A 20,423-nucleotide genomic window follows, 5' to 3' on the forward strand; every position below is an offset into this window, starting at 1 on the left:
AATACGTTTTTTTTATATATATATTTTTTTTTATAAAAAATTTCTTTTTTTCCAGAAAAAATCTAAAAACTCGGAAAAGTCCCAAAAATTTCAAAAACTCTGAAAAGTTTTTTAATACATTTTTTTTGACTCGTGAGAGACCCTCTCCCGTTGGCATCACCCACACTTTCACAATTTTCCCCACGCGGAATTGTCTAGTCTACTCTTACTAGTTACGCTGCTGACCAGTATGACTACGACCATACTGTCTTTATATATATTTTTATTTATATATATATTTTATACCCAGTTTAATCATCTGTACATTGTATATTAGTATTGCACTTTACTGTTACATTTGCACTCTGGTTGGATGAATCTTATGTTTTATGTTTATGTTTATGTTCATTTTTATCTTCATGTTCATGTTCATCTTCATGTTCATCTTCATCCTCATGTTCATCTTCATCTTTATCTTCATCTTCGTCTTCATGTTCATGTTTATGTTCATGTTCATGTTCATGTTCATTTTTATGTTCATGTTCATGTTTATGTTCATCTTCATCTTCATCTGCATGTTCATGTTCATCTGCATGTTCATCTTCATGTTCAAATTCAACAGCGGTGCTGTGCTGCGTGCACTCTGCCGGAATCCATATTTGTGCACGCTGCCGGAGAAATAACTTAAAACTACCTTACAATTGTTCGAGATTGGTTATTCATGTTCATGTTCATGGAGTCATGTGCGTGTGAATTTGCTAGGATGTTTTTGGTGTGTCCGCTGACACTAGAAGTTCTCTGGAGGCCCAGGTAGCTGTGAAAATATCTTGTATTTGGTACAATAAGTCCAATATTATTGAGTAGAATTATCTTGAATTATCTTATTCCGCAGATAATTTAGCTTATTTCTTTCTTGATTTTGGTCAATTTAATCTTGTTTTAAGAAAATGTTAATCTTGTTTTCTTAAAACAAGATTGAATTAGGCGGTTAGGTGGTCGAGCGGAGATTGCGTTCGTCACCAGCCCCGGAGCTGTGAGCTTGGTTCGCCTGTTCGAATCCAGCTCACAGCTCCGGGGTTGTCACCAGCTTGGCTGGCCGTCTGCACTGATACAATTGGCTGTATCAGAGGGTGGGAGAAGCTGGCGGGGTGGGTCCGGGTCGTTGTAAACAGCGACTCCTACAGTTCGGTCGGGGCGCCTGCTAAGCGCGGATTGGACGTGAGGGGGATAGTGTGGTCCTCCCACACGCTACGCCCTCTCAATGAGAATCCGCGCTGCCAGGTGAAAAGAAGCAGTGATTGGCTGGACGTGTGTCGGAGGAAGCACGTGGTAGCCTCCACTCTCCCAAATGATCTGACTGTGGGGGGTAAAGTGCAGCGACCAGGAAGGGACTGGGAATTGGCATACGACTAACATTGGGATGGGAGAAAATCGGAGGAAAATGGAGGGGGAAAAAGACCAAAAAAAAAAAAGAAAAAAAAAAAGATTGAATTGACCAAAATCTGAAAAAAAGCTAAATTATCTGCCAGTGGGTTAAGATAATTCAAGATAATTATACTCAATATAGACTTATTGTACCAAATACAAGATATGTTCACTTGATAAGATACATTTCTTTTTGCAGTGTAGTTGTAATCAAAGTAAATGTCAAGATTAATGACATGCCTCAACACTATTTGTATTGAACATAGATATAGATGATTTAATAGATAATATAAATACTAACATACTAACTGTCTAACATACACAAATCATAACACTACAACAGCACTTTACACCTAAGAAGTCTCAGTGGCATAGGCAACATTCTGCCTTAGTTAGAGCATTTCATTTTCCTGGGCCCTCATTTATCAACGTTGCGTACGCACAGATATGTGCGTAACCCCTGCGTACGATCATTTCTAAGCAAAGTGTGGGACTTATCAATTTGAACTTGTGCTTGACTTTGTGCGTATATCTACGCACAGCTCGGAGCATGCGTACCGGTAGAATATGAAGACTACAACGCGGAAATAAGCTTCTGTGCATTAGTTTCAACACTGGCGTGTTTTGTATGAACCGTAATTCATTATAGTTCATTGTAAAATAGCAACAGTAGTGTAATTATGGTCAAAACCCTATAAATTGCATTTGGAATAATAGGTCTTTCTCTCTGAATGAATGCAGCATGGTTTATATAGCGTTATCGGAATATACGGGGTGTACTGACTGACTGCGCTCTGCGTAACTCAACTTGTTATTATTTTGCGCACAGACCGCAGAAACACAGGAAAGTTTTGATTATATTTAAAAGGCTTTGCCATAACGTTAAACGAAACAAGTGGAATTTCGAAGCTGTAAGCAGAATACAAGTCATATGGACACCCATCCCACTTCCTACTGTATAAAAAAGAATAAAAACGCATTGCAACATGAACAGAGGTTATTTGTTGAGTTTATATGTATTACAAAACCCTAAATGTGTCTTAAATGAATGAAAAGCATACATGCTCTGGATACAGAGCATATATCGTGTGGGTGATGACGATCACGTATTTAGTTTTACAATGTCAAAGCTGTTTACAATGTTTTAATATAAATCAAAACGTTCCCGTATTTCTGCAATCTATGCGCAAAATAATAACTAACTCTGATGACCTGTCTGTGTCGTGCAATTGGGGTCGCATTACAAACCATAACAGAGTTGAGTTCTAACAAAGAACGTATTACATGCTCGGTAGGCTGATAGAGTGTAAACTATGATATGAATATGAATAGGAATATGATATGATATAAGGTATACTGGTCCCGTCCGTCCGTGAGGATAGCGAGGAGTCGGATATCCATTAAATGCCATTTGAGAATATAGGCTATTAATGCAAAGCGACGGCCTATAGCCTATACATATTATTTAATGTTTTCATAAGCGTAAAGATACAACAGCTAGATTAATGATCATGTTAGTTTACTGTGCAGGGTTCGCAGGGCTGTGCCATGTGCTATTATGCGCAAGTTAGTCAGTGATGGGCAGTAGCTAGCTACAAGTAGCGACGCTACATAGCTTAACTACAATTCTCAGTAGCGTGATTTAGCGTCGCTACTTTTGAAGCAAGTAGCGGTGTCTGTAGCGCAGCTATTTATAGAACGAAGTAGTGACGTAGCGACGAGGAAACGCTACCCCGCTACTATCGGGAGAAACAGTCTAGAGTCAGACTATAAAGATTTGTGAGGAGAAAAAAAAACTCCCTGTAGAAAAACCCACTATGATTGGTTGGTTGGTTTAGATACAAAACATTACGGGTAGGCCAATCAGAGGCAGGATAGGGCGGGACTCCAGCTCCGCAAACCAGGAAGTGAAAATCAAAACACAGACGTACTGAATGAATGAATGCAATTTAACGGATTACATGAACCAGTCCGCGCGAAATGGCAGAGGGGTTCGATGGCATTGATGAAGATTATGATGTCAATAACAACCATGGCCCTATCTGGACACATTTATGAGTTTGACTGAAAAAACGCCTAAAACATATGCTGATCTCAACTTCCCACACGTCCAGCACTAACTTGAGAACACATTCAGGTGAGCTGATGAAAATCAACTGTTCCCAAACAGCACACAAGTCAGTACACTTTTTGTCAACAGCTTTAACTAACAGATAGCTGCTATCATGATGATGTTTCACTGTAGGCAGAAAATGAACAATATTATGGGGGTGGAGAAAAGAAAAAAAGAGGGAAAAGATCACCTAGAGCAGTGGTTCTCAACCTGTGGGACAGGACCCCCAGGGGGGGTCCCCACATGATTTTGGGGCCATGGAATGTTTTGTGAGTTACATATTTAAATACATTTGGTCATTTAGCTGACACTTTCATTCAAAGCAACTTACAAATTGTGTACAACAAGTCAGCAGGAGTGGTACATATCTAGCAGCCAAGGATAAGTAGTATTGTTTGTCAGTGTCAAGCTTGAGTGTTATACTCTGAGTAGGCTACATACTGTAGTAGTATAGACATATTAGCATAGTTGGTAGTAGTATATACATGGTAGCATAATACTAGTAAAATGAAGTAAAACAGTTACAATTCAGATATTGAAGAAGTGTGTTTTTGGTTGATAAAGTGGGCAGGTTTCAGAAGATGCAGAGTTTAGGGATAAATAATACATAAAGATAGAATAGAAAAGAAAAAGACCATTACTGCATCAAAAGTAATCAACAAACTATACTATAAAAACTGATCAAACCAAATGGTCTCTTTCTTTTCTTTTGTAGAGGCTGCACCCAGCTGAACTTGCCTTCCTGGATTTTGTACATAATACAAGTTCATGTTAAAAGGATGACACAAAAAGCCAGACCGAGGGCTTGTTTCAGTTTTATAATAAACAATCAAACTGAGCATTTTTTTTGCCTGCCTATTTGTTTGGTGGAAACTTGATCACGAAGTAAAAAAAAAAAAAAAAAAGTAGTGCCGATGTAGCTAGCTATTTTTGCCATGTTCTTGTAGTGTAGCTTGCTACATTTCTCTGGGGATAGCTTCCATTGTAGTTGAGCTATATTTAATCGAGAGTAACTTGTAGTGTAGCTTGCTACATTTTCCAAGTAGCTTGCCCATCACTGGTTACTGTTGCATAATGTAGGCTATGGCTGCTATTATATGTAATTCATATAGGCTACCTAATACCGACAACAAAATAGATTGTATCATATGCCTCTACAAATCATATTATAGCCAATCAAACACAACTAATAAAGGCATTCATATTCCCAGCATGGTTATAATGACACACATCACACACCAACGCCAAACAGTGGTCAACGAACGGTCTTTATTAGTATTTTGAGCTGTCCAGGCAGAATTGCAGCAATGGTCTTAGGGAGCCGTTGATATCTGACATCACCGTGTACAAGTCAGCCTTTTATTTATCCCATAACACAGGTTGTGTCTTCTTGGTTCGGCAGCGCCTCCGCTCCGTGAACAATCTCTTGTGAAGTTTCTCATAGTTCGCTCGGATCAGTCCATTATTGCACATCCCATGGGGGGTGTTTCATTACCATATATGGATAATCGTGCACGAGCATTGACGGTAGAACAAAGAGGTATTTATCAACACGGAGGAGCGTAGGACCCGTGTACGCATGGTTGATAAATCCCAATATTTCTGTGCCTACACACATTCTAAATTCTGTGCTTACGTATGAAAATAGAACACATTCTAACAATTGTTGATAAATGAGGGCCCTGGGCTTTTGAAAGAAAAGCTCTGCCCTCATTTATCAACGTTGCGTACGCACAGATATGTGCGTAACCCGTGCATACGATCGTTTCTAAGCAAAGTGTGGGACTTATCAATTTAAACATGTGCTTGACTTTGTGCGTATATCTACGCAAGGCTCAGAGCATGCGTACCTGGGCGCCCGGTGGTAGAATTATTGCAGTCTGCAACGCGGAAATAACCTTCTGTGCATTACTTCCAACACTGGCGTGTTCAACTTCTGTATGACCCATAATTCATTATAGTTCATTGTAAAATAGCGACAGTAGTGTTATAACGGGCTCACGCGCGAACAAGAGGTTGGCCTGCTTGTTTGGCACCGGGGGCAGACGCAGAACACCCACCTCCAAACGCGATTAAATATTGTTTCAAATAAAAAGCTAAATACTATTATTTTGTGTGTCATGTTTCCAAATAAGATTGGCCACAACTAAATGCTTTCTACTTCAATTTGTTGGTTAGAATAGATTACCTCCGTTGAAACTTCACTGAGACTAAAAGTAAAAGACAGTATTTTTTTTTGTGAGCTCCGCGCACAGACGTGATAATAATAATAATAACAATAATAATAATAGCTTCATTTTATATAGCGCCTTTCAAGAGACCCAAGGTCGCTTTACAGTAGGGATCCCAATAAACCAAATGTGGGACAAAGGGTATGTTTGTGAGGGACAATGTGGGACACCCCCCCCCAGTGCAGCCCCCTCCCCTTTTTTGGTGGACTGTCCCTGTCGTGTCTATGCTTTTACCAACGCGTTCGTGTTTCCGGGTTCCCGTTTTGCGCTCTGATTGGCCACTGACCTATACGCTAGTATGCCCCCCTCCTAGCTGCTAGGGTGAAGGGACTTGGCTTGGCTGGGAGGCTGGTGGTGGAGGGAGAGGGAGAGGGAGGAGGCGTGGGGTGGGCTGTCATCTTTCAAATATATTTGTAGCTAAACAATTATATTTTATTTATTAGCCTATTCTTAATAATTCTAACTCCGTATTATCTTGGCTTACCTGCAGTGGACGTGCATGGAGATGGAACACTGCGAGCAAAGCAGTCGAAAACGGTGCATTTCTGGAGACTAATGTTATGTTTTGACAACAGATGTTTTGACAAATTGCTTGTATTGCCACCCATACTTGCAAATGTTTTATTGCACTTGTGGCAACGTGCGTTGTCGGCATCGACTTTCGTAAAGTGTACCCAGACTTTCGTTTTGTTCTCTCCGCCATGATAATAATAATAATAATAATGAGCGCAGAGCTCGGTCTGTGTCCTCAGCGCTTGAAGCGCTGAGGACACAGACCGAGCTCTGCGCTCATTGTTCTCTCCGCCATGATAATAATAATAATGAGCGCAGAGCACGGTCTGTGTCCTCTGAAGCTCTTGAAGCGCTGAGGACACAGACCGAGCTCTGCGCTCATTATTATTATTATTATCATGGAGGAGAGAACAAAACGAAGACAATGCACGTTGCCACAAGTGCAATAAAACATTTGCAAGTATGGGTGGCAATACAAGCAATTTGTCAAAACATCTGTTGTCAAAACATAACATTAGTCTCCAGAAATGCGCCGTTGGGACTTGTTGTAATGTCGCCTGGATGCCCAGGATGCGGTGTCACTCGCGGTCAGATACTAGTAACGTTACGCGACGCATAGAGGTTCTTTCACATTGGCTGGGGGGGGGGGGGGGGGGGCGTTAGCGCGGATGACAACCAATCATGCGGGACATGGTCTCAATATGCGTGACGCGTGAAAGGAGACAGTAATGCTGTACAATCACGCACAATGCGTGACGTCTGGTCACCCTACTTTACATAGATAGGGGGGGAAATAACAAAGTAACACACATAGTGGACAGACACAACATATAAATATGATGATGGGATTCAAGTTCGCGTTTTTATTGATCACATAGGCAGGCTATACATAGGTTACATGGCACGGCCAATCGTGATATCGTAGATGGATCGAGCAATAGACTGTTACTGTACCACCCATGTAGCTGTCAAAGCTCCATCACAAATGCAGTTATGTGAATAGAAAGGGATTCCACTCAGTGATGGGCATTTGCCTGATAAATGTCGTTGCTGCCGGGAGGAAAGGCATGCTGCATGTTTTCAATTCATTAAATAAAACGGATACTTTTTGCAAGGGTTTACTGACTGTCATACAAATAATCAACCAACTACATACTGTAACTTTTCAGTGCACGTTCTTATTTACATTGTGACAACAGCCTTGTGAGCTCCGGCAGACCCGCACACAGACATGATGGAATTCAAGTTCAAGTTTGTATTGATCACATATAGGCAGGCTACACATGGCGTAGGCTACATCATACATGGCAGTGAGATTCATTGTTCTTGTATATGCTCTCGTATTATTGTTTATATAGGCTACCCAATACCGACATCAAAATAGATTGTATGCCTCTACAAATCATATGCAGCAGGTAGAAGATTTACGGAAAATCCGTCGCGATTTGGAATAAAATTGAGGGGAACTTTAATCCCTGGGTACTATTAATCGAACGAAACGGAAAAAGGCAGTCATATTCCAGCACAGTCTTTATTAGTTAATATGGTCTTTAAGTTAATAGATATCATATCCGACATCACCGTACGTGTACATGTCTGTCACGCTTCGCTCGGCTTAGTCCACTTTTCCACATTTCATGGGGGTGTTCCATTACCGTATATGGTTAATTACAGGCGGTGCTATATGCAAATACTTAAAATCGTGCACGAGCGTGGAGCGTAGAACCTAATGGTATTTATCAACACGGAGGAGCGTAGGACCCGTGTACGCACGGTTGATAAATCCCAATATTTCTGTGCGTACACACATTCTAAATTCTGTGCTTAAGTACTAAAATAGAACACTTTCTAAGAATTGTTGATAAATGAGGGCCCCTGGGCTCTTTGGTAGGGGAATTCACTGGTAGGGAGCCCATTGATGCTGAGACGCATACAAGCGGCCAGATGGTCTCCCTGCAGCCTTTTCCTCAGGTCAGTCTATACATTAACACTTTCAGTGCCGGCCATTAACATGGTAAAGCATGGTTAAATGCCAGCACCCACTTCAATGATAGCGTTGTGAACGCATAATCTCTGTCTTAAATTATGGCTATGTGTCTAATCTGCCCGTCGCTTATCAATGACTTGTTTGCAGTCAACATTGTCTAAACGGATTGTTTTTTAATCGCTTCATTTCCGTTTTATAGCATTTTGAAAAGCCCTCGTTTTCAAGGAAAATATAAAGATTCCGTGGAATATTCTGGATACACAAAAACGTTGTAATTTTTCGGCCTATTTATGAATCGTTTTCAAATAAATGCTAGATTATCGATAGTATATGTGTACTTATGCACGCTATAGAAGCAGGCTGAAATATCGATTATCTCATTTCCTGATCACTCTCACAGCCACACACACACACAGACGCATAGGGAAAACGCTTATATCTCTGTGAAAAAAGCTCTGATTATCCTAAGACTGGTAAAATAAATTCCTTACCTCAGATCAGATGTTATCCAAAAAGATTATTCAAATTCCTGATCGTCATTCCAAATATCGATCACGCTTATTGATTACAGTGTTGGGTACTGTAAATACATAATCCACGCGTTTTCCGGGCCGGTGAGCACAATGGATTCTTCAGTTGGCCTTGACGGAAAAGTAAAATGAGGAAACTGCCCCCCCCCCCCCCCCCCCCCCTTCGTCAGTCTGAAGTAATGGGGTGCAGTTACACAGGGAGAGACGATAGGGGGCGGTATCTTCCCAATTGAGCTCAGAGAGAGTCTGCAACACTAACCTGAGGCTCGATTGATGAAATATGAATTCAAATCGCCAATAAAAGAAAATACGACAAACAAACGCTATATAGCGTTGGCGGGCACTCAAAGGTCGGCATGAACTAACGACAAAAAGCGTGGCTGGCATTCAAAGTGTTAAGCACCCCCCACAGCCCAAATGAAATGAAAAAAAAAAAATATTATAATATATATATATATATATATATTATTTTTTTTAATAGTCTAGTAGTTCATAGCAGCAGCGGTCCTAATTCAGCAGTGGCGCAGCGCCGCTATCTATCTAGGTCGTCCTCGGACGGGCCCTCCATCGGTGCTTCCAGTCATCCCGATCCTCCATGCATCTGGCTAGCTCGCCGGTGCTTTCTGTTCCCGCATCTCTCCTGAGTACGTCCACGTAGGTTAATGTGGGACGTCCTCGTGATCGATGCCCGTGTGTTGGCTCCCACAGCACAAGTTTGCTGGTTGGCAGCTCATGGTGTCTCTGGCCTGCCAGCCTCATTCTCCTGACTGCCACTTTCTCGCTCACCCTTAGCACCCCCCCCCCCCCCATACAAGTTTGCATTAGTGACATGCTCATCCCTGTTGATGTTGAGCACCACACGCATCATTCTGGTGTAGCACCCATCCAAGGACTTCTGCAGGGTGGGCTTCAGGGTCCAGCATTCACTGCCATAAAAAAGGACAGACTCAACTGTTGCATGAAGAAGTTGAGCTTGATTTGACGGGGGAGTTGGACACACTGGTCATGCCGTTCAGAGCCCTCCACGCAAGCGCCTTCCTCACTTTAAGGTCTTGCTCGGACGAGTTGACCCACGAGCCCAGGTATTTGAAATCACCGACTTCCTTTAGAGCAGTGCCTCCTGTTGTCGTTAGAGGTGGATGATGCGGGAGGATGTTATACATTATGACCTCGGTTTTCTTGGCATTTAGCCTAAGGCTAACCTAGGCGCACTCCGTCTCCACTCTGCACAGGAGTTCCTGTCTCCTGTGCCTGCTCCACGTGGTCAGAGAGCAGGCTGATGTCGTCCGCGTAGTCCAGGTCTGTTAGGACTATGGCGGGGTGTCGTCTCGATCTCCTTGGGGTTATTGTGAGACCAAGTTCCTGCTCCCGTCCATTGATGGCCTTCCTGAGCGCATAGTCGAGGACTATGACGAAAAGGAAGGGGCCACTGCTGAATGCATATAAGGGAAACACTGCACTGTTTATGTTTATGTTCATGTTCATGTTAATTTCTATGTTTATGTTCATCTTCATCTTCATCTTCATCTGCATCTGCATCTGCATGTTCATCTGCAATGTTCATCTTCATGTTCATGTTCATCTTCATATTCATATTCATGTTCATGTTCATGTTCATCTTCATGTTCATGTTCATTTTTATTTTAATGTTTATGTTCATGTCCATGTCCATGTTCATGTTTACGTAATTGCCTTAGAAACAACTATTCCGCCTGGGGTCCCCACGAAGGACAACATCAAATCCAACCATCACATGATGTATGTTCACACATGTAAGTGCTTCACTGAGTGTGGTGTGTGTGTGTGTGTGTGTGTGTGTGTGTGTGTGTGTGTGTGTGTGTGTGTGTGTGTGTGTGTGTGTGTGTGTGTGTGTGTGTGTGTGTGTGTGTGTGTGTGTGTGTGTGTGTGTGTGTGTGTGTGTGTGTGTGTGTGTGTGTGTGTGTGTGTGTGTGTGTGTGTGTGTGTGTGTGTGTGTGTGTGTGTGTGTGTGTAGGGGCGGACAGTGGGATGGATGGACCCGCGCTCTCGCCGGCTCGCGGTGACGATGAAGAGCTGGACGTGGACGCTGTGCAGGCGGCCCTCCGTGAATTCCAGCAAGAACTCCGGGACACACAGAGAGACAGGGTACAGCTGGACCACCGTTCAACACACCGACTTCACTTTGGAGCTCAACAAATGCACAGATCGAAAAGTGCAACTCCTCCTTATCTGTTTACTGGCAACTTAGTTGTCGAGTGCGCATCTCAGAATGGGATCGCCGGTCTTCGCTCACCCTTGTCTCTCGGGTGAATGATCGATGTCCGATATTATCGGCCTACCGATATTATCGACCGATATTATTGGCCGATATTGGCATTAAAATTTAATATCGGAAATTATTGGTATTGATATTTTTTTTTAGCCTTTATTTACCCAGGCAAGCAAGTAAGAACAAATTCTTATTTTATTTATTGTGAAAAGTATGCATCATGTTGTGTTTTTGGGGGGGGAAACTCTGCATATATCGGTATCGGTTGATATCGGTATCGGAAATTAAGAATTGGACAATATCGGTATATCGGATATCGGTAAAAAAGCCAATATCGAACATCCCTACTCCTAATTGCAGAAGCTTGATGAACGGAGGTAAATGTTTGTATTTGGCAGCGTTTCCCCCCACTCACTATAACTTGTATTAAACCTGGTCCTGCAGGAGGAAGCCAAGGCCCAGACGGTCGGTCTGAGTTGTCAGGTGACGGAGCTCCAAGGCAGGGAGGACAAGACGACCAAACAGCTGCTGCAGCTCCAGAAAGCCCTGAAGGACCTGGAGGAGGGTGAGGGAGCCGGTGGACCACACGGAAACACAACATGCATATCACACGTTAAGTTACGTGTGAAGTTTAATATTTACTCAATGCGTCCCTCCAGGGAGACGAGAGACGGCAGAGCGACTGCACGGGGCCCAGACCTCCCTCTCCCTGCAGGAGGGGGCGGTGAGGCGTGGGGACAGGGAGAGGAAGAGCCTCGTGGAGGAAGTGGCCAAACTCAGGACCAGTCTACAGGCGGCCGGGGTTGAAACCAGGACGCTCCAAGTATGTCGATTTAAAGAAGTCCATTAAACTCACTCCTTGTGCATGGTGCGTGGTTGGTGCATGGTGCATGGTGCATGGTTTTGTATTTGGCTTCAATCAGTGGCACTGCTGGGTTCAAAACCGGGTTGAGATGCTGGTTTCAGCCTATAGCAGAGGAAGTCCTTGCTACTGTAGCATGAATGACAACCGACCTAACTCAAACCCCGCCCTCTTTTCTTGATCTTCCGATCACAACTATTGCTTCCCTTGTGATTGGAGGATCGTGAAAAGAGGGCGGGGTTTGAGATAGGTCCATTGTAACATTAGGCCTAGAAAAAGAAAAGATGGAAACAATTATTGACAGCATTTAAAGGTTCCGTACCGTCACCTCCACAGGATAAGCTGGAGCGCTCGCAGGGCTCAGAAGCCCGCACGGACGAAGAGCTGCGGAAACTGAAGGAGTCCCTGGAGGCGGCGGAGAGCAGGGCGAGCCGCCTGGAGCTGTCCCAGCGCACCCTGGAGGGCGAGCTGCAGCGGGCCCAGCTCAGGGCGGCGGAGCTGGACGCGGAGGCGGCGGCGCTGCAGGAGAGGCTGACGGAGCTGAGGAGGGAGCTGGGCGAGAACGAGGACCGGCGGGCGGCACTGAGGGTCAACGAGGAGCGGCTGCTGACCTCACTGGCCCGCGCCGAGCAGCAGGAGAGCCAGCTGAGAGAGCAGCTCCAGGACCTGTCGAACTCGCTCGGTGACAGCAGGGCCGACGCCGGGGCCGCGCAGGAGCACATGACCGAGCTCCAGAGGACTCTGACCGTCAGCGAGCAGGACCGCAGGCTGCTGCAGGTACTACACCTACACTCTGACCGTCAGCGAGCAGGACCGCAGGCTGCTGCAGGTACTACACCTACACTCTGACCATCAGCGAGCAGGACTGCAGGCTGCTGCAGGTACTACACCTACAGGAAACCCTCTGAGAGATGAGGTCTAAAGATGAATTTAGGTCAAGGGCACGGAAACACCATTTGCATTTCAAGAATAATATGTATTCAGGTCGGTCAAATAAAAAGAAATATGACGTACACTGTATACTTTTAATTAAAGTTGTTCTACTCAGTCCAACCGAGGATGTTTAATTTAATCTAAAAAATAAATAGAAAATAAAAAAAAATATGAATAGCTGAACTTCTATTACGGCTCTCTGTGATTTACAGTGCAGCTATGTAACCTTTTCAGTTAAGGAGTTTTTATTTTTTATTTACCTTAGCTGCTGTGGCTTTCCTGAAGGACCTCAATGACTATGCAATAAAATGCTCAGGCAAGCTCATTAATTCTCCGAGAGCTTCTCAGGAGAGCTTTCAGGGTTTTAGTTTGGGACCGAGCTTTTAAAGATGCTGTGCAAACAAAAACACTGCATGCTTGGTATAAATCTCTTTTATTTTTCTCAAAACCTGTCAGCTTGTGGCAATAAAAAAAGTACGGAAAATATCCCTAACTAATGCCTATGGACTTTGAAGGGGGAAAAAATCTTTCCGGAACAGGAGAGGGGAGGGGAGATAGACTGAAGACAGATCAGAGTTATGGGGGGGGGGGGGTCATAAGTGTAAATTCATATTTTTTTATGAAAGTGTTGTGGTTCAATGCGTGTTACTGTTCCACCACCACCAGTATAATTTGTTTTAATGCGTTTCTCCCACAGGAGCTTCTGGATAAAACACGAGATGCCCTGTCAGAGGCTAAGAGGTTGAACCACGCGCTGACGGAGCGGGTCCAGAACCACCAGCGGGCCCAAGAGGACTCTGAGCTCAGGGCCTCCGAACTGGAGAAACACAACAGAAGTCTGAAGGAGGTATGTCAGGCTGATGACCACATGTCTTTTAAAAGAAACATTTAAAAAAGTATTTATTTTTATACATTCATTCGGCAGTTGTGAGACCCCGTTGTGAAGCGCGGTGTGATTGACTGATACCCCCCAGAGCCTGAGGCAGAGACAGGAGGCTGAGCTCCAAGCCCATGGGAGCTCCCAGCAGCTGCTGAGGGAGAAGGAGGAGGTCCAAGACAGAGTGTCCGGCCTCCAGAGCTCCCTGCACAGGCTGCAGGGCGAGAGGGCCGAGCTGGAGAGGGTGATGATGCGCCTGGGGAAAGAAAAGGCTTCACTCAGGAAGACGCTGGAGAAGGTGAGCTGTCACGCTCTGTACAAGACTTCCATCATCGCAGATTCCATTCCATTCAAACCTTTATTTATTTAAAGAATCGTTGAGGATTTTCCCTCATTTTCAATGACATTCTGGCTCCACCCCATTTGCATTTAGCTGACGCTTTGGTCCTAAGAGAATTGTGTACAACAAAGGTAGCAAAGGGATACACTCCCAAATCCCAGGCAACAATAAGTGATATTGTTCGTCTTACAGTCGAAAAATCACGTGCGTCACTTGGACTGCATAACAAGCATACTGTGTAGACAATAAGAAGAAGTGGAATGGATCTCCGGCGGCCCGGAGGAGGCAGAGCATAGGGGTCTGGAAGGCGTGTAGTTAGAGACCGATGACCAGAGGTAAGAGAGTGCTGTTCCTCTTGCTGCACAAAACACCAGTTCTAGAGCCTAAAAGCGGATTCGTGCAGCAATGGGGAGCCAGTGCAACTCTTGGAGTGGGGTTACATGGGATGAATTTGGTAGGTGATCAGGTGGGCTGCTGCATTCTGCACTAGTTGGAACGGCTTGGTGGCCAACCGGCAGAACATTGCAGTAGTTTAGGCGTGACATAACCAACCGATTACACAAGGAGTTGGGTGGCTTCTTTTGTCACAAAGGTGCAGATCCTTTTCATGTATGCTCAGGAAGAACCTGCCGGTTCGGGTTGTTGGGGCAACATGAGCAGAAAAGTCCAGCGGGTCATCAAGGACTACACACCTACGCTCTTGGCGGTCAGGGACCACAGCTACATGATTGAAAGGTTGGTCAATGCAACAGGGAGGATTTTGTAGGAGCTCTGTTTGTTCAGGTTTAGTTTGAGGCGGTCGGTCAACATCTAGGTGGAAATGTCGGACAGGAATTCTAAAAAGTGAAAGAGGTGAGTATCGTCAGCATAGCAGTGGAATGAGAAGGCATGAGATTTTAATAGAAAGAGAAAAGGAGTGGACCAAGGGCCAAGCCCTGGGGGACACCCATCTGTAGGGGCAGTGGATCTGACAGGGTGCCCCTTCTTGATACTTTATAGGAGCGGTCGTCAAGATAAGATGTCAGCCATTCCAGTGCAGGAACCCACAACTCCCATTCCAGCGAGGGATGTGAGGAGGATCCAGTGGTTGACCGTGTCAAAGGCTGCTCACAGGGTCCAGGGGAATCAGGACAGAGGAGAGGCCCTTCGCTCTTGCCAGGTGGACAGCCTCCCTGACTACAACGAGGGCAGTGTCTGTCTCTAGAGTGACCGGCCTTGAAGCAGGTGGTCATTCCGGAACAGATATGAAGAGCGTCGATTTGGAAACGGCACGTTCAAGTGATTGCTAAAGAGGACAAAGGAATTCGGTTGGAATGATTCTTCTCTCGGGGACAATTGACATCACTGCATCACGTCAGGTTTCATCTCTTCAGGCTAGTTACATGTGGCGCTGGCGCCTACATTCTTACACAACCTCTGCCGCGATCGTTCAGATCTATTCGACTGGCGAGAGTAGGTGCCATTTATGGTGAAGCTGCTACACAGCCATTCCCACGACCCGCCGCCGGGTTTCCATACAGTAATACAAAGAACTGACCGGTCAGGTCGAAGTGTACTTTGACCCCATTCTTATAATTGTACATTTCCCAATTTTTTACGCCAGATGACCGTGTCTCTTTTAAGTGGACTTTGCGGGCTCCGCCTTTTGATCACATTCACTTCTCTGGGAAAATTCAATTTGTCCCCAAACTATTAGTCCAGCACGCTGTGGTTTTTCGCTGGCCTGTCATTGACGGGTTCCTTTTTCTCCCAGAGGCTCCTCTTTTCTGTCACATACTGTATAGAGTGATCCCGGAGATGATGGAAACATGTCGATGTACTGTACTGTGAGAAACAAGGGGGACCTGTGCGGGGACTTCTGCTGCATGCATTACAGTGAGGCACGTGAGCCAGTGAAGGGAAGTGGTCATGGTAAAGTCGTTCCATGTCACGTCCCGTTCCCCCCCCTCCCCCCCCTTCGTCCCTCTGTCAGGTGGAGCTGGAGAGGCTGCGGGGGGAGGAGGAGGCGGCGCTGGCTGGCCGGGGGAAGGAGCAGCTGGGGCAGACGGTCCAGAGCCTGGAGCAGGAGCTGAGCGAGCAGCAGGCTGAGGTGCAGACGCTGCAGGTGAGAGCGGGGCAGAGTGGAGGGGACTTCCAACATCATGGCCATTAAAAAATAATAACTCACCCCGAGCTGTGTCATGCGTTATTTAGAATGAATAACTGTGTTTTGACCTAAAGCTGCAATTTAAGCTTTGGTTATATTCACAGATGTTCAGGGAGAGTTTGATTCGACACGCTATTTAGACATTTCTCAGCCCATCACAACCCGAAGAACAGGTCTGGTCTCTCTCCAGTGTTTACAAACACTACCGATGTATTACAAACCATTTTCAGCCTCAGACATCATGGGAAAGTTAGTTTTCAGAGTGAAAAAAAATAATCCAATAAATCGCTAATGTATACAGAGCCAGAAGTGGGGTCATGGAGCAATCAATGGATTGGACGTTTTTAAACAAGGTGTACAAAATGTGTCCAGGCCCAAATCTCCCAGTGGGAGCACTCTCACGCACAGCGCCTCCTGGAGATGACGGGGCGCCACCGCAAGGAGATGGACATGGAGACGGAGCGTCTGAGGAGCTCTCAGCTGGAGGGGGAGTGGGCCCTGGAGAGCCGCGAGAAGGCCCATCGCCAGAGGGTCAAATGCCTAGAGGAACAGGTACAGAAGCCGTAGCGGTCCCGTCGTTGTTTTGGACCGACAGTCTGTCAGTCTGTCTCTCTGTTTTTGGACCGACAGTCTGTCAGTCTGTCTCTCTGTTTTTGGACCGACAGTCTGTCAGTCTGTCTCTCTGTTTTTGGACCGACAGTCTGTCAGTCTGTCTCTCTGTTTTTGGACCGACAGTCTGTCAGTCTGTCTCTCTGTTTTTGGACCGACAGTCTGTCAGTCTGTCTCTCTGTTTTTGGACCGACAGTCCTTCTGTCTGTCTCTCTGTTTCGTCATGAAGTCTTCCAAACCTTCATGAAAAGAACAGGAGTCCACACAAGCCGTCAGAACGTGTCCCATTCCCAATTATTTCCTTTTTGTATTGTCATTTGTTCATTTTTATTTATGTATCTTATTGGTAAGCTACCTCCTTATACTACATCATTATTGGAATGGAATTTTGGAACCTATGGAACCCGTTCTATTGACTGGCTGATCCTTAAGGTCCCCTGAGTTTACTCGGAACAGGGTAAATCTGCATTTTGCTATGATGCCCCTCTAGCTCATGGAATGAATTCCAACAGTCCTTAATCTCCAACCATTGTCAATCAAGTTGTATCATCAACATCAATCATGTTTTAATTGATTGTTATCCGTACTTGTCTTATCGTTATGATTTCATATGCTGTGATTTTATATGCCTTTTTTGCGTAACTCTGTATACACACTTGACGTGACTGTAAATGAGGGAAACCTCAGTTGCCTTTCGAGTTTAAATAAAGGTTTGAAATTATATTTATGTAATAGATGTTTTCGACCGACGCTGACCTTTTTCCTCTTCTTTTTTCCCCCCACCTATTTGTCCAACTTTCTTTCTGTTCGGCCCTCGTCCAGGTGCTGACGCTGAAGGAGCAGCTGGAGCAGGAGCTGAGGAGACGGCAGGCCTATGTAAATCAGATGCTGCGGCCCGGGGTGTGAGCAAACAGAACCCTCCGGGGTGCAGGACGCCGGGCCCTGAAGAACATTTCACAGGAATGTTTGGGACATCGCTAGGTAGCAGCTACAGCTACAGTTGACTTCCTGTTTTCGGTTTGTTGCCGTGTTTGCTCATATCAAAGCGCGGCCAAGATGAACAACTATTATACAGTTTAGCTAAATTGCACTCATTTTCTCGATCAGGAAGTCCCAAATAATATTGGCTCGTGACTCCTTTTAAATCAACAAAACGGTCGATCAGATCTAACTTGTTCTTTGGGGCTTGTAGAGACAGCTGACCGGAAATTGTTCCGTAGCCTAGTTGTAGAACACAAGGTTTGTGTTTGTTATTGTTGTCAAGTTGAAACCACCTAGTATATCAGATACGTGCGCCTGCTCCCATCGTCGTCATTCTGCCCAATAGCTCTCTGTGTTGGAGCACATACACACACAGAGTCACATACCCCCCCCCCACACACACACACTGGATTACATTAATCTGCAGGGGAACTCGACAACAACAAACAATGAAAGTGCTGTTTATGGCTGCACTAGATGTGCCAAATTGTTTTAAGGATTTTCTCTCGCTAGCCACAGTAGGTGTTTCTAAGTCTGTTCACGCTGTCTCCGGTTTTCAGGAAACAGCACGCTGAAGAGTTTGGACGGTGCTATTTCCTACGTTTTCCTACGATTCTAGTATTCACCACATGCTCATCAAGTACTGTTTGTATGTATTTATGTTGTGATGATACCCGTAACCCCGGTGATAACGTGAATGGGTATTTAAAATCAGAGTATTTACAATAAGTGTTTACAAATTTGGATTGGAACATTCCATGATATTCTGATGTCAGGTTCTGTTGTCTTTGAAGGGCTTCATAAGTGGTTTGGTTTTTGTCATGTCTTTTCACTCAACCAGGGTCAACGTAATTATGCTTTGCAAAGCTTATGATTTTTTTTTTTATTTTACAACATCTGTTTGTATTTGAGCACAGGCACAATAAAACAAATTTTTTTAAAGAAAGATCCCAAGATCCGATAAGCGACGGGTTTGATTTCTGTTGACTTTGATTGATTTTCATGGGGAAAAAAACGTTTCGAGAGTTACTGTATTTATTCGAGTGTTTCTGTAAACCTGGTGAGTCACCACAGTGCTCCCTCATGGCGTGTGAGTTCCAGGGTATGGTTTGCATCATTAAAAGCCTCTCTCTGTGCATATAGTGCTGTGGGTGAGAAAATGACCTTCGCTCTCTGTTGCTAGCGCTCCCTTTAGTGTTCCCTTTCACAGATTATTGCAGACTCTGCAACTTCTGTGCGGATCATCATTCCTTGAAAGTTTTACTGGCAACTCGTTGAAATCTCAAAAAAGAAAAAAAGACGAAAAAAAAAAACCTGAGATCTTTCTGTGGTCTTTACTTCTTTACTTTGCCGATTATAAAACACAGATAATTTGTGGCATGTTTATCTAAATCTGCATCCACTTGTGCCGCCCCCCCCCCCCCCCCCACCCCCCAAAAATAACAACTATTTTTAAGTTTAACTTTGAAACGTATAACAAAAAAAAGGTACTCCAAAGGGAAAAAAAAGAATATAGCACTGCACAAATAATCTTCACTTCATTGATTTCCATCCGCACGCTTTAGGTGTGCTGCTCACAGCTCTGTTTTCATAGGGTGAACATGCGTGTTTTCTGTCCGTGTAACATGCATGCTCTGGTATGCCTTAGGTGGCTGTGCGCACTGAGGGTTTAGAGGAAAGGGGGGAGAGTCAAAGTTTTTCTTTAAAGCAGCCCTTTGATTATCATAGATCCACCCAGTGGTTATCCAGTTACCAGCCTCTCTGCAGCCATTGGCTGGGAGGGGCTAATTATGCAAGGTAGTGAATCCCCCGGGGGGTGGGGCCAGGACTGAAAGAACTCCTTTGGCAGTCAGAATAGACCTTTTATTGAGGATAGTTCTAAGCTAACCATCAGGGACCAAATCGCTGGATTGTTAAAAAAAAAAAAAAAAAAAAGAAGAAAAAATCTCAGCCAAATCACTCTGCTCCCCTTTTCTTCATTCTTTCCCTCATTTCATTTCTGTGAGACGAGAGTGCAGCTCATGCAGCACCCAGCAGCAGGCAGAATGCAAGGAATCTACAGTATCCCCCTGTCTCAGACAACCAGTCCAGCTAACTACTGAAAGGGCAAGTGAGAGAAGAGAGAGAGAGAGAGCGGAGGAGAGAGACAGACAGCAGAGAGAGAGACCAGGCAGAAGAGGGTTTGAAGAGGTGGTGCTTGCTGCTGCTGTGGCTGAGAGGTGGAAGAGGCACCGTCCCGGCTCCCGCTCCGCTGCCCCAGGTGTGCGCTCCTTCCCCCCCCATCCCCGCTCCGCTGCTGTCCGCTGTCAGCTCCATCTCTGGAGGTGGCTGAGGCCATGGTGCCGCGAGCCCTGCTGCCCTGCCTCTGCTGCCTGCTGCTGACCCTGGACCTGCTGCCTGGGGCAGAGCCCGCCGTGCCCCTGCGCGACTTCTACCCCTTCGGCCCGGAGGAGGGGGACTCCCGGACCATCGCCCAGGACGACGGGGGCTCTGGGCTGGTGGAGATCTCTGTCGCTTTCCCCTTCTTCGGTGACAGGCACACGGGACTGTATGTAAGTACAGGGGCATGGGTCTTTTTTCTCTCTCTCTCTCTCTCTCTCTCTCTCTCTCTCTCTCTCTCTCTCTCTCTCTCTCTCTCTCTCTCTCTCT

At 45.2% G+C, this 20,423-nt stretch overlaps 2 protein-coding genes across 3 annotated transcripts in view; both read left to right on the forward strand.

The window, feature by feature from the left end:
* Positions 1 to 17,699, forward strand: part of crocc2 (ciliary rootlet coiled-coil, rootletin family member 2) — a gene marked incomplete at both ends in the record, with an annotated part of 87,515 nt that extends 69,816 nt beyond the window's left edge. The window contains 9 exon segments of the mRNA XM_084308395.1: positions 10,772 to 10,902; positions 11,471 to 11,591; positions 11,686 to 11,849; positions 12,225 to 12,665; positions 13,519 to 13,668; positions 13,796 to 13,996; positions 16,011 to 16,142; positions 16,557 to 16,736; positions 17,616 to 17,699. Of these exon segments, the coding sequence (XP_084164521.1) occupies positions 10,772 to 10,902; positions 11,471 to 11,591; positions 11,686 to 11,849; positions 12,225 to 12,665; positions 13,519 to 13,668; positions 13,796 to 13,996; positions 16,011 to 16,142; positions 16,557 to 16,736; positions 17,616 to 17,699 (1,604 nt within the window).
* A 2,016-nt stretch (positions 17,700 to 19,715) lies between these two features.
* Positions 19,716 to 20,423, forward strand: part of sned1 (sushi, nidogen and EGF-like domains 1) — a 72,815-nt gene continuing 72,107 nt past the window's right edge. For both annotated transcript variants that reach the window (XM_084307674.1, XM_084307673.1), the window contains exon 1: positions 19,716 to 20,326. In XM_084307674.1, the coding sequence (XP_084163800.1) occupies positions 20,111 to 20,326 (216 nt within the window). In that variant the 5' untranslated portion in view covers positions 19,716 to 20,110. The remainder of the gene's footprint in view (positions 20,327 to 20,423) is intronic.

This window comes from Notolepis coatsorum (genome assembly GCF_963971535.1).
Source record: "Notolepis coatsorum genome assembly, chromosome: 2".
NCBI lineage: Eukaryota > Metazoa > Chordata > Actinopteri > Aulopiformes > Paralepididae > Notolepis > Notolepis coatsorum.